General features: G+C 41.8%; 2 protein-coding genes across 2 annotated transcripts in view; one reads left to right on the top strand and one right to left on the bottom strand.

The window, feature by feature from the left end:
* Window positions 1-3795: 3795 nt before the first annotated feature.
* On the bottom strand, window positions 3796-12440 carry LOC113435231 (uncharacterized). The gene is made up of 4 exons (XM_026698908.2): window positions 11684-12440; window positions 8108-8186; window positions 4977-5037; window positions 3796-4175 (listed from the first exon to the last, which is right to left on the bottom strand). Exons 1-4 carry the CDS (start codon window positions 12083-12085, stop codon window positions 4049-4051), a joined length of 669 nt encoding a protein of 222 aa, XP_026554693.1. The 5' UTR covers window positions 12086-12440; the 3' UTR covers window positions 3796-4048.
* Window positions 10587-13865, top strand: part of PALM (paralemmin) — a 123236-nt gene continuing 119957 nt past the window's right edge. Inside the window, exon 1 of the mRNA XM_087922818.1 lies at window positions 10587-10631. The gene's annotated coding sequence lies outside the window, so the exon portion shown is untranslated. The remainder of the gene's footprint in view (window positions 10632-13865) is intronic.

The raw sequence follows: 13865 nt of genomic DNA, 5'->3' as shown, positions 1-13865 counted from the left end.
GATTTTGAAGAAGCACATCCAGCAGTCAGGAGAAACGAAAGTGATCTCTCAACTTGGAATCTCCAAAAATAAATAAATAAATAAATAAATAAAAAATAAAATAAACAGCCAGCAGAAAGCAGTTTTTTTTAAATGATGCCCCCAAATGGAGAAGGAGGAGAAACTACACCAGAGGAGAGATTGCTGTGGTTATACGGCAATGGATTTTCCCGGCTACTTACAAGGCAACAAAACATTTAAACCATCAGAACAATTTCTGTTTTTGTTCTGATTTCTGTTTCTTTTTGCTTTGCTCCTTCCTGAGTCCTGAAAAGCCTTCCCCATGAATTGAACTATGCATAAAGTTGCAGCAGCAGCTACAGCATCAGTGCTAATCTCCCTCCAATGAGCTTCCACCCATTGTCTTGCTCTTTGGTGCTTTGGAGCAGGGGTCTCCAACCTTGGCAACTTTAAGCCTGGAGGACTTCAATTCCCAGAATTCCCCGGCCGGCTTTGCTAGCGGGGAAATTCTGGGTGTTGAAATCCTCCAGGCTTAAAGTTGCCAAGGTTGAAAACCCTTGCTCTGGAGAATGAATCAACACCCCCTTCCCTGTGACAGCCCTTCCAAGTACTGGAAGACAGCTATCATGTCACCTCTAAGCCTTCTCTTCGGTGTCCCTGAAGGGCTGATGCTTAAGTCTCATGGATGGTATGAACACCCCACCGTCTTGAAGAGAGCCACATTATGGATAGAGAGGACCGCTGGTTTGAAAGAGGGGTAAAAGAATCCATCTTTGTTAGAATTGAGCAGCCCTCTCTCAGCAGACGGGGAGGGGTAAAACCCCCATCTATTTTTAGTCTGCAATGCCGCAATCAATTGCACTTGGACTCAGGTGACCTTGAGGGCACAGATAAACCTTCAAGTGGCCTCAAGAGCTCTCAAAGAGAGTGATAACAACCAGATGACTGCAAAGAAATACAATCTTTACATAGAGTGTGTGTGTGTGTGTGTGTGTGTGTGTGAGAGAGAGAGAGAGAGAGAGAGAGAGAGGGAGGGATGGGGAGATACAGCATCCTTTCAGAACTTATCCTTCCATCCAGGGATGGGCTGCTATGGGTTCAGCCAGGTTCGGGAGGACCCAATACTAACGTTATGGCTGGTTCATTGAACTGCCAAATCCCACCCCTGGTTGGCTCCTCCCACCCCTCCTAGGAATCTCCACACCACCCGTTTTGGATGCGAGGTAAGTGCAGGGCCCACGTGGAGGCAGAAAATGGGCCTCTGGGAAGCCTGGAAACAGGCCTATTTCCAGCCTCTGGAAGGCCTCCAGAGCCCGGGGGAGGCAGTTTTCACCCTCCCAGAGCCTCAAGAAAAGCCTCTGGAGCCTGGGCAGGTGAAAATGGGGCCCCTGCCGTGGTGTAGGACGCCAACGAGGCCACGCCCACCATGGCAACACCCACCCAGCAGCCAGGCAGAGAACCCCGTTATTGAAAGTTTTGTAGCCCACCCCTGCTTCCGTCCCTCCACCATCCAGCCTCAACTGATGAAGCTTCTTGGATGAGAAGCAAAACGTTTTCTTCACCAAGGAATAAACAGTCCAGTTGTCTTTTGAATAAAGCACCTTTGAGATAACTATGACTTGGATGACTGAGAATCTCCACAGACACCCCGTTTTGCATACTCCATCCAGGGGAGATCCTAGTTCCCTTTTCCATGCTGAGGGCCAGCCGGTCTAAACTCATGATGTACCACTGGGAAAAGATCCAGATCAGCCTGGCACTGTGCTATCCAGGCCCATGGGTATTAAATGGCCTTTTTGCACATTTTCCAACCTCTCGACAAATAGCTTTTATTAAAAGCAGATTGTTCCAGATCTTTGAATTCTTTCTTAATATCAGATTGATTGTGTAGGTTGAACAAACAAAAGTTGGTTTACTATTATTATGTACAAGTAAACTGACCCAGACAATACAGTTTACTAAGCATTTATGTATGTTAAATAAAAGTGTGTGTGGGTGTGTGTATATTATATATATATAAACATGTATAAATGTATATATGTGTAAATGTATATATGTGTTGATGGCAGATGAGATTCTGCTGAAACGTCGCTACAACTTTAAAAGCACAACTATAATGACGTGGGAAAATACCCGAACAAAGCTGAATACCATACATACATACATACATACATACATACATAGTATTCAGCTTTCTAAATATATATAAAGTTGGTTTCACTTTTTGTGATGTTTAGAAGAAACTGGTAGTAGGATTTAAAGGCATTTCTGTAGCTTTCCTAAATCTTTGTTAATCTCTTTTAAAGTGTACATGTTTGACAATGAAATAAAAAAACCTAGGTAACCATCACCATGTCCCCTGCAGGACACAGAAAAGGCGTAGAAATAGTAAGTGATTAATAGCATGAAATATGAGGAAAAAAGGGGCTCCAATTTATAACTATTTTGTATCAAAACTACTCTCTTTTCTATCCTTGCAAACTCATCCTTGATTCCACTTACATCCGTACATAATTTTTTTGGTATCGTTTAAATCAGGTTTTCCTAACCTTGGCGACTCTTAAGATGCATGGACTTCAACTCCCAGAATTCCTCAGCCAACCAGACAACAAAACATCTCTTACAGATAGCCCTCGCCTTATGACCACAACTGAGGCCAAAATTTCTGTTGCTAAGTGAAACAGTTGCTAAGTGAGTTTTGCCCCATCTTATGACCTTTCTTGCCACAGTTGTGAATCACTGTAGTTATTAAATTCATAACATGGTTGTTAATTGTACCTGGCTTCTTCATTGATTTTGCTTGTCAGATCACAAAAGGGGATTGTCAGAACTCTGACAATCCACCCCCTTTCGAATCATGAGTCTCTGGCTGCATCTCTCAGAGTTTTAAAAAAATCATTTATCAGGAGTGAACATGTTGGGGTTTCCTGGGTGAAGCTGACACTGAGACACATCATTCATCTCACCCTTGACCCTGGTCTTCCTCCACCCCCTGGATGTATATTCTCTGATGGGACGCATCCATAGCCAAGAGCAATCAGTCATGCTCTCCAGTAATAATCTTGCATGCCAGAAGCTTCGGCAGCCTAGCAATTATCTAAGGTATGCATTACTCCCCCTACTCCCTTTCTGCTGACAACTCTAAAAGACCCGAGGAATATTTTTGAGTTGAGAGGATCACATGACCTCAGGACACAACAAGCGTCATAAATTATGAGCCAAGCACCTGAATTTTGATCACATGACCATGGGGATCCTGTAACAGTGCTAGGTGTGAAAAAGTCACAAGTCACTTTTTTCAGTGCTGTTGTAACTTTGAACGGCCACTAAAGGGATAGTTGTAAGTCTAGAACAACCTGTACTTGGTATATTTCTTTCACCATTCAAACATCTTAAAAATTCTTAATCTGTTTTCCCACCTTAAGAGGGGTGGGGAAGAATATAATTCCCAATTAAGCTCCTGGATAGCTAATTATTTAATATATTTTACTTTGGAATTCTAAGGAAGGTAACTAAAGGAGACCACAGGCAATGAAGCTAGTAACCTCTTAAAAAGGAATTAAATCTTCATCTTGGGGAAAAGGATACTATTGGCTCCAGCTTTGTATCAACCTTCCACATTTTCAGGCATGCGTGTTCTATGTATTTATGTGTGTGTTGCTTTCCTTCCCGCCATGACTAGCTTTAGCAGAGGTTGAAACTGATCAAAGCATCTTGGCCTTCTGAACATTAACATGAGAAGCCACCAAACCATCAGAAAGCAAAGACAGTTGTCCCAATTTGACATTCACCAGGTACAGGTTAATCAAAATTGAACTTTATTTGCCAAGTTCTGTGTAACAGTGCAATGTAATACAAGCTCTAACAACTCCACTGCTGTGGCCAAAATTTCAGTTATCGTCACAGTAGATAATTGTCCAAGACTGGCATCCGAATCAGGTTCCTGTCCCAACAGGGTGCAGCTCAGAAGTCTCCAAAACCGCATGCAGATGAAGTAAGGTGCGAGTTGACACTTGCCTCCACCCAAACCTGGCAGTGTCCAAATGGACTAGAGGAGGAGACTAGCAAGGAGAAGCGGGAGAAGGACCAACGAAGGCCCGAGGAGGAGGCCTCCCTTGGAGCGCTCAACAGGTTTATGTTTCATAAGCTGATCGTTCAGATGCTGAATCTCCATTCTGTGGAAAGAGAACATTGTCACATTAGAAGCAGAGGTGGAATTCAGCAGGTTCTGATCAATTCTGGAGAACCCGTAGCATCAATTTTGAGTAGTTCGGAGAACCGGCAAATCCCATCTCTGACTGGCCCCGCCCCCATCTCTTCTCTGTCTCCCGAGTCCCAGCTGATCGGCTGGGTCTCCTTTTGTTGTCCTGCACAGGAGAACAGAGCTGGAAAGCAGATTAGTGGGGTGGGGAGGGAATGCGGATTTTACAGTATCCTTCCCCTAGACTGGGGTGGGAATGGAAATTTTACAGTATTCTTTCCCTGCCACACCCACCAAGCCACACCCACAGAACCGATTGTAAAAAAAATTGAATCCCATCACTGATTAGAAGAATATTTTTTAAACATTTGCACTCAGCACCCCTTCTTGCCCTTAAAAATTATGGATGACTCCACAAGAGCTTTGATTTGTATGGGTTACAGTTATCCATATTTTCTGAATTAAGTTTAAATACCTGTATTTCTACACTATTTACTCTTTGAATCATGTAGAACAACCTAAAGTCCATTAGCTAATAATATAAATAAAATATTTTTTCATGAGAAAAATGTATTTTTCATAATGCAAAATAATAATAACAAAGTGACCCCGTTTTACAATTTTGCAAATATTTTCAGTGTGTGGCAAATAATTTTGAATTTGTGGATCCTCCAAGAGGGTCTTGGTGAACTTTCAATCTACCTGAGAATTCCAAGCAGGGAAATTCTTCAAAACTTAAAGGTTTATATATAGAATTATAATTTTGTGTTCTTACTGTTGTTGCTTGTTCATCTCTTGTAATTTGGAGAGTTGCTGCTTAAGCTGTTGAATCTCCTCTAAAGAAAGGAACGAAGAGTCACAAATTATCTTCTGCTTCTTAAACTAAGATAATATTGCAGTATTCTTCCCCACTCTCTGCAATTTCTTTCCTTTATATTCAAGCATGACTTAGAGTTTTCTTGACATTATTGAAAGGTTGGGCTTAAACGCTTTTCCTCCAAACTTTCACACAGCACATCTAAGTTACCATAATGCCCCTTAAGCATCTGATAAATTGACCCGGGGATTAGAGATCTGAAGAGATACAATTCAGTTTTGGTGCCCCCAAAGTCAAATGATACCAGAGCCACTCCCAAGTTATTAATATCAAGGTAGAGCAAGTAAAGATCAGACTACAATTCCATAAAAAAGATGGGTTCATCCCTTAGATCATTTCTGATTTGTCAAATATATCAAAAGGGCAACCAAAGTAGGGCTCTGACTTTGATTGTCCAAGAAAAGTCTTTCTCCTTAAACAGATGCTATAAGACGGGATAAAAAAAGGAGTTTATTGGAGAAAGGGAAATAAAGGGAAAACAAGAGAAGGTTGCAATTGCACACGTACACAAAATTCCTCTTTCAGTGGACACCATCAGCTAAGCTAAACTAGTTACTGTGCCGTCCTTGGTGACTTCTAAGCTTGGCTATTTTCTTGAAGACGTTTCATTACCCAACTATGTAACATCATCAATGCTAATGATGCTACCTAGCTGGGTAATTAAGCATCTTCAAAAAAACAACAACAGCCAAGCTCAGAGAGCACCAAGGACCCCACAGATCAACCCTGAATTACAAATATTCACTTCTGTTGAAACTAGTTAACTACAATACCTCCCTGAGTAAGCTCTTATGTTTCACTTGTTGCAGAAAAGCTTGCTTCCAAATCAGAACACAAGACCACGAAAGGTTGGAGAGTACAGGTTTTATTTGTGCACAAGGTTCAGAGCATTAGCATGGCAAATTCTGAACCCGCCCCCCCACCCCCTTCTTCCTGAGGCTTCACTTTTATACATAGTATGACCTCAGATTAGACCGGGGCCTTTATTACATTTTACCAAAAAAGGAGAATAATGTCTATAAAGGAAATAAAGAGAAGTACATTTTTTGATTACTCAGTTATCTTTCACCATGTGTTATTTTCCATGCCCACCTTTGTTTACAGTAACGTGGTTAGTTTCTTAATTCAGCAATTTGTGGTTTTGGACAATATTATGTTAAGCAAAGCTTAGGGGAATTGGGGACTTTTGCTAAATATAAAAGTGCTTTATGTGTATATTTTCAACTGCTTCACACTGAGAGATCATAGGAGAGAGAGATATGTTTTGAACTCTGGGCATAGATGTCCATTGACCCTTCCTTGTTAATTGTTCCTGTTTTCTAAGTGTTTTTGTAGGCATAAGCTAAGCAAGCTACACAGCCGTGCAGTTCAAAGGGACCTCTCAAAAATTCTTTTTTTTTTCATTTGTCATAGTTTTATTATAATTTCGTCTATGAAAATCCAGTCTGATGAGGCTCTTACGACTCTCACTAATTGATTAAAATCTGCTTTGCTTCTGCATGCATTCCCACCATTTCTTCAAAGAGGATTGTTCTATACCTGTGATGGTGTGGTGGCACGCAAAGCCATTTGTGTGGGTAACGCGAGTCCCAGGCAAACTTACCTCACTGTACATGCACGTGTCTCCCAGATAATTTTCGGGTCTTTTTCAGCCTGCCAGAGGCTTGAGGGAAACCTCTGCAGGCTTTTCAGGACAAAGAATAGGCCCATTTTGTCACTTCCTGTATTTTTAGAAATACTGGAAATGATGAAACGGGCCCATTTTTTGGCCTGCAAAGGCTCCCCTCAAGTCTCTGGCAGACTGAAAAAGGCCTCAAACAGGCCGAAAATCAGCTGGGAGGTGCAGTGCAGGTAAGGGGGCGGCGGGAGGGCGGAATTGCGTGCACATGAGCAAGGGGCGTGGGGGGCACAGGAGCCCAAAAAGTTAGCCACCACTGTTCTATACCCTGTTATGGGTTTGTTGTCATCTTGGTGGGTATTCTTGCCAAACAGGGTTGTTCCACAGCTTTATTCTCTATTAGCATTCGCCAAATAGAGCCTCTAGTTTTCATAATTTAGGATATCGCCCTGTCTGACTAGTTGCAACCCCCTCACTTCCCCTGTATTTTCCTTTCACCAATAAACACTTAAAAAAAAGATCTGGATATGTTTTCATTGATTTTGTAAGATAATTTCTCATGAAAAGTTTCCCTACATGCTCAGGGGTTATATAGTTACCTCTTCTTTTTCTTTGGCACGAATTAAAGTTTCCAAAATTTAAAAAGGCAAAGAACTCTCCAGTTGGACAGCCTAGAGGGTGATCCACTATCATTATTTTTATTGGGAGTCTTGTCACTAAATCAGCTTCATCAATATGGTTCTTAAGTCTTTTTAAAATCTAAACACCTTCCCTTTTGCAATGGGGCTCAGAAACTGCATAATGGCAGCCCTCATTATCCAATTCTTTACTTCTAATACTTCCCACATTACTGTATACAATCCTGCAGAATGTTAAAATTAAAGCCAGGTTTTAATGAGGTGAAGGGAAGGTACCTTGCAGCTATATATCTTCATGGACTAAAAAAAGTGTTAATGAATTTTGTCTTCATAAAGATCCCAACAACGGTGCTGATTCAGGAAGTAACATGAATGCCAGAGTAGCAATAGCAATAGCACTTAAACAAACATACCGCTTCACAGTGCTTTACAGCCCTCTCTAAGCAGTTTACAGAGTTAGCATACTGTCCCCAACAATCTGGGTCCTCACAAAGGATGGAAGGCTGTGTCAACCTTGAGCCAGTGAGAATTGAATTCCTGACAGTGGACAGTGGAGTTAGCCTGTAATACTACATTTTAGCCACCGCACCACCATGGCTCTAATCTAATACCTTGTATGACTCAAGGTACTGATGAAAATGTCACTTGGGAGCAAATCGTGTTCTAAGCAGGGACAAAGCTTTTCCCCATTGTCTTCATCTACACTATCTATGAGTTCTCTTCCCAAATTCAATCTATTATCACCCACCCTGGTCCCCATTGGTCCACCTCACCTTCAGCAACTTTGTTTTTCTCCCTTTCTTGCTGGACAGCTTCCTTCACTTGGGATGTGGCATTTTTTTCCACGCTTTTCTAGATGGAGACCAAAAGGAAAGGTATCTGTCAATTCCAACATTGTTGTGTGGCACCTTCTCTTTAAGACATGACTAGCATCCTAAAGTCTAATAGTGCTGTGATGTGTCAGAGCAGAAGGTCAGAATTGCGCAAGCCACAGGAGCAAATTTGGGAGTTGAAGAAACAAGAGAGAAAGAGTATTGACACTTTTGAATTCATACTAGAAGCTTCAAGATCTTCCCTCTCAAAGATGGGCTTCTATGATTTATAGATGCTATAAATCTTACTGACCAAGAGCCATGCAACCAATGGAAACCTGTTGCATAGTGTCTCCTTCTGCTCAGTAGCATTTATAGCACAACGGTAATACTTTTAAGTACTGTATTTTGGATGTCTGGAAATTCTCATTCATCCAGGTCGTGGTTGTCTCAATGGTACTTTTTCCAAAGGCAACTCACTTTCTTTGCTTTTGTTTTTCCTTGAAGACATCTTCAAGGAAAAAACAAAGAAAGCCCAGTTGCCTTTGGAAAAACACCTTTGAGATAGTTTAAGTCAGGATGTCAAACTCGATTTTATTGAGGGCCACATCAGGGTTGTGTTTAACATTGAGGCATTGCGGGGCGTGGCCAGGGTGTGTGTGGCCAGCTCGATGTCATGTGTTGAGGGTACCTGTGACGGCCCAAGCACTCTGCCAGTGAAAACTGAGCTCAGGAGGGCCACTCCTTTTTCACTTGCAGAGGCAACGTGGGCCGGTCCTTTCCTGTTTCCAGGGTGGGCCCACAGGCCAGATCTAAGCACCCCACGTCCGGCCCACGGGCCTTGAGTTTGACACCCCTGGTCTAAGTATTTTGGTTCTTGGAATTCTGAGAGGCTTCTCAGGAAGTTACATGTCTAGCAGAACTGCGGTTTCTGGTGTCTATAAAGGACAACTGAAGATTGACTTTTTTGAAATATTTGTTCAGGAAAACTCTGTGTGTGTGTGTGTGTGTGTGTGTGTGTGTGTGTGGTGGGGGAAGGGGGGGAGACAAAAGGGAATTTTTTCACATACCAAGAGGCCCAGAGATTGTTTACTTGACCTTCCCTTCCACATATGCCTATTCTCCCTGTCATGACTCACTATAATTAATTTCATCATTGTTTTAAACCTACTGAAGTTTGTACCAAGAACATTTTGAGAAACTTAAAATTGCTCTGCTGCATTCTTGGAATTATGCTTGAAATCTGTATGTCTGTCTGTCTGCTTGCCTATCTGCCTATCATCTGTCTGTCTGTCTGTCTGTCTGTCTGTCTCTCTCTGTCTCTCTCTCTCTCTCTCTATCTATCATCTATCTATCTCATTTATTTTCTAACATTTCTAGCCTATCTGAATCTTAGAGAATTCTTGATGGTGTACCAGGAAACCAAGAGTGAAAGAGAAAGAGGGGCGGGGGGGATAAAACCATTATAACAATCACTTAGGACAAATAAAGTTGATTTTGTTGTTACCTTGAATGGATTTTTGTCAATCCATTTTATCCTTTAAAGTTGTCTAGCAGAGAACCTCCTCTGTGGTCAGAATGCCCAATCTGGCAGGGTTCCCCAATCACTTCATGTCAGAAAAATAAGCTATCATCTAATAGACTGAAAGAATCTCAGATTGGAGGGATCTGTTTTATGCTCAAGAATTTTCTTCCTGTTGCTTCTTGGATTATTAAGTTAGCCTACAGCTTAAGTTTACAGTCAACGATTTGCAACTGATAGCTGGAGATAAGCATTGTTTATTGTTAATCATTGATTAGGTTCAGCGGTTAGATAAATAAATGTTATTGTTTTTGCCGAATGAAACCATTTCCACTTTTTATTTAGTTCTTACAATTTGTTTTATGTTTTTTTGCAAATTAATGCAGCCATTAAAAGTGCTTAAAATATACTGGAAAAAGAGAGAGACTGGGGGTAAATATTGGAAACTTATTTGCCAGAAGTTTTATTAAGTAAAATCCGAGATATATCATTTCATTATTTTTGTTGACTTTTTAATTCCTGCCAACAGACTAATTGCCTGAAATGATTCGAATCCAAAAGGTAAGCCAGCCATTTTTTAAAAATCAAGTTCTGTAATAATAAAAAATAACAATAAGTTTATTCAATTAATTATACCATCATGCTGAAAGATTCACACTACCCCACAGAATTAAAACATCATGGGGAAAAATGCAAATACTATAGGAAATCAAGGAGGGACGGGAGGATACAAATCAGTTCTAGACATCCATCAAATTTTCCTGTTTTGACTTTTGCAGTTTTCCTTGCATGGGTCCTTGGCCTGACTATGCCTGCTTATCAACTCATAAGACAGGAGCCTAGAAGTTAAGCAAGAATTAGATAATCTGGAACCCTCCCAATGTTTTCAACTACAAGCCCCAGACAGCAGGCGAAATCTAGCCATTGCTATTAAAAACAATCAGAGAGAACAACTGAAATTTGGTGAGCCTGCATACACTTAATTTTCTTGGATATTTTTTGGGGTGGGGGTGGGGAGGGCAGCAGATGCACATTATTAGCCTGCCCTAATTGAGTATGTGTGTATATATGTGTGTGGGGTGTTTATGTGTGTGTCAAATACAGGGAGATAGGACTTTTGTGTATTGTTGGTTGGACTGCCATCTTGTTCTTGTTTTTTCTGTTGTCGAATAACCCATCCACCTTTTAGTTTGGAATCATTTCAGGCAATTAGTCTGTTGGCAGGAATTTTAAACAGACAACAAAAATAATGAAATGATATATCTCATATTTTTTTCAATTATTCATATTTTATTTTATTGTTTGTTGTATTGTGACTCACCCAACAATGTCTGGACTCCCTGGGGGGTGGGGTGGGGGGAACTCCTATATTAATCAAGTCAAGTCATGCCTGGGAAAGGCTCTTAAATTAATCAAACCAACCAAGGTAAACTTAATAAACTAAACTGCGGATTAATGGGGGCGGGGGCGGGGAGAGAGTAAGTACAGCATCCCAAGTTTGTTAAGGATCGTGTTAGAATTTTCCAATAATAATAATAATAATAATAATAATAATAATAATAATAATAATAATAATAATAATAATAATAATAGACAGCAGTATAGAAGAGAAAGAACTGGAAAAGATAACAAAATACAAAGACCTACAAATAGAAATAGAACGACTATGGCAAAGGCAAGCAAGGGTAGTATCAATAGTTATAGGGGTAGTGCCAATAGTAATAGGCGCCCTGGGTGCAGTCCCAAAACAACTAGCACCACTTGAACACCATAGGCATTGACAAATTTGTGATCAATTAATTGCAGAAGACAGCTTTACTTGGAACAGCTTTCATCCTGCAGAGATATCTGTAACACCATCAAATATCCAGATTTGCCTAGGCGAGGTCCTTGGTAAGGACTCGATAGGTAGACAAAAATGCCTAACCCAGTCTGAAACAACTGGCTGACTGTGCGGTGAAGAAGAAGAAGAAGAAGAATCGTAATAAGATAATAAGACGATTAGATTGCTTTACCAGCTGTTCCTGACAGGAGCTCCAGTCCTTCCTGGTCTTCTCCAGGCTCCGGTTAGCGGCCGTCAGTTCGGCTCGCAGTCCATCTCTTTCGACCCTCGCCTTCTCCAGGTCGCTCCCCGTCTCTTCCACGCGCTTCTCCAGGGAGCCGAGGCTGGCCCGCATCTGGGAAGTTTGGTTGTACAACTCCACTTTGCATTCCTTCAACTGGTGAGCCGGATCCGAATACAGGTTCGCCAGGTATAAACTCAGGAAAACAACGAATAAGACACAAGGGAGGGCGAAGAGGACCGCGCAGCCAATCCTAAATTTCATGCCTGTGTAACAAGTCGCATCCTTTGGGTCAGCCTGCAGTTTCGCCTTTGGAGACAGGGGCCCGCAGACGTCGGGGATCTGTTTACCCATCCGGGAAAAACCGGCGGAAACCCCCAGCAGAAACGCTTCGCCCGCCCTTCTCTCTCTCTCTCTCTCTCTCTCTCTCTCTTCCTGCACTGGAGCCAGAGGAGACGCACCAAAGCAAAGTCGAGGGAGAAACGAAAGTGAGCGAAAACCACATTCCGTGGCGGGGAAAGCGATTGGATGTCGCGTCAGGGAAAGTGGGGGAAGGGGTGCGTGGGCGAGAGGGCTATTGTTCGTTCCTCTTTGGAGATGGGCCACCTGGTGCTGCTGGTAACAGATAACAGATAATCAGAGTTGGAAAGGACCTTGTAGGTCATCTAATCCACTACCACCCCCCAAGCGGGAAATGGCAGTCCAATCTCTTCTTCTGCTGAGATTTTGGCACCGCGCAATGCCCACATCTCCCAACCTTGTCAGGTGGACTGACATACAGCATAGTCCAAAAAGTTTCGGGGGCACCTCAGAGCTAAATCCGATTTCCAGGGGGCCAACCCAGAGGTATCGAGCAGGCCTATAACTTAGGATGGAGAGAGGGAAGGGCAAGTTGAAGTGGCTTTTTAGCCAGAATGGTCTGGGCCAAACTTCCTCCAAAGGTCTTGAAGCAAATGATTTTCTTAAAAGTCAAAATCACTATCAGAAAGTACCAGGAGACACAGTATTCAAGATACAGTCAGACCAATGTAGACTGGAGAGAAACAATGATTTCTTTTGATCCTGAGCTTCTACAGGTAGTCCCCAACTTACAACATAATTGAACCCAAAATTTCTGTGGCTAGAAGAGACGTTCGTTAACTGAATGTTGCCCCATTTTGCAACCTTTCTTGCCACAGTCGTTAAGTGAATCACTGCAGTTGATAATCAACTAGTAAGAGGGTTGTTGATTAAATATTGGCTTCCCCATTGATTTTACTTGTTAGAAGATAGCAAAAGGAGATCACATGACCTTGGGACACAGCAATGGTCATAAATAAGAACCAGTTGCCAAGCATCTGAATTTTGATCACATGATCATGGAGATGCTGGAAAGATAATAACTCTTGTGGTTCGCCTGCAGCAGGTGCGGACAGCTGAGGTCTCGGAGAGCGAAGACTCAGATGAGGGGCCTGCGTGTGATGAAGGGATGGGGTCAGGACCATCCTGGTCCTCTTGAATCATGATAATGTCCTCTTCAAATTTGCTAAATCTGTTTCTAGCTCTCATTCACTCATTTATACTTGTAAATATGTCAAACAACCTGGAGGAGAGTCCAGTGGTATTTCCTTCTGATTTAAAATGGAGCCATTAACATAAGCTCATGGGGTATAAGAATCCAACCAGCACTATATCCATAATGTAATCCTGGTCGTGGTTTGTTTATATACTTATTTGTTACATTGATCTCCCTTTCCAAAGCAACTCTGGGAGGCTCATAAATATAGAAAAATTAAAATAACAGGACTCAAAAACTGTACACCAAAAGTACAAATAGTATGGCAGTGGAATAACAGAATAATGGGGTCTTGGAGGTCTTCTAGTCTAACCCTCTCCTCAATCAGGAGACCCTATAGCATTTCAGACAAATTCTTAAAAACTTCCAGTGTTGGAGCATTCACAACTTCTGGAGATGCAAGTTGTTCCACTGATTAATTGTTCTAACTGTCAGGAAATTTCTCCTTAGTTCCAAGTTGTTTCTCTCCTTGATTTGTTTCCACCCATTGCTTCTTGTCCTGCCCTCAGGTGCTTTGGAGAATAGCTTGACTCCTTCTTCTTTGTGGTAACCCCCAAGATACTGAAACATTGCTATTAT

This window comes from Pseudonaja textilis, chromosome 1, assembly GCF_049901715.1.
Source record: "Pseudonaja textilis isolate UNSWEBS1 chromosome 1, rPseTex1.2, whole genome shotgun sequence".
Classification (NCBI taxonomy): domain Eukaryota; kingdom Metazoa; phylum Chordata; class Lepidosauria; order Squamata; family Elapidae; genus Pseudonaja; species Pseudonaja textilis.
The sequence above is the reverse complement of the archived record's forward strand: the minus strand, read 5'-3'. Positions and strand labels throughout refer to the sequence as shown.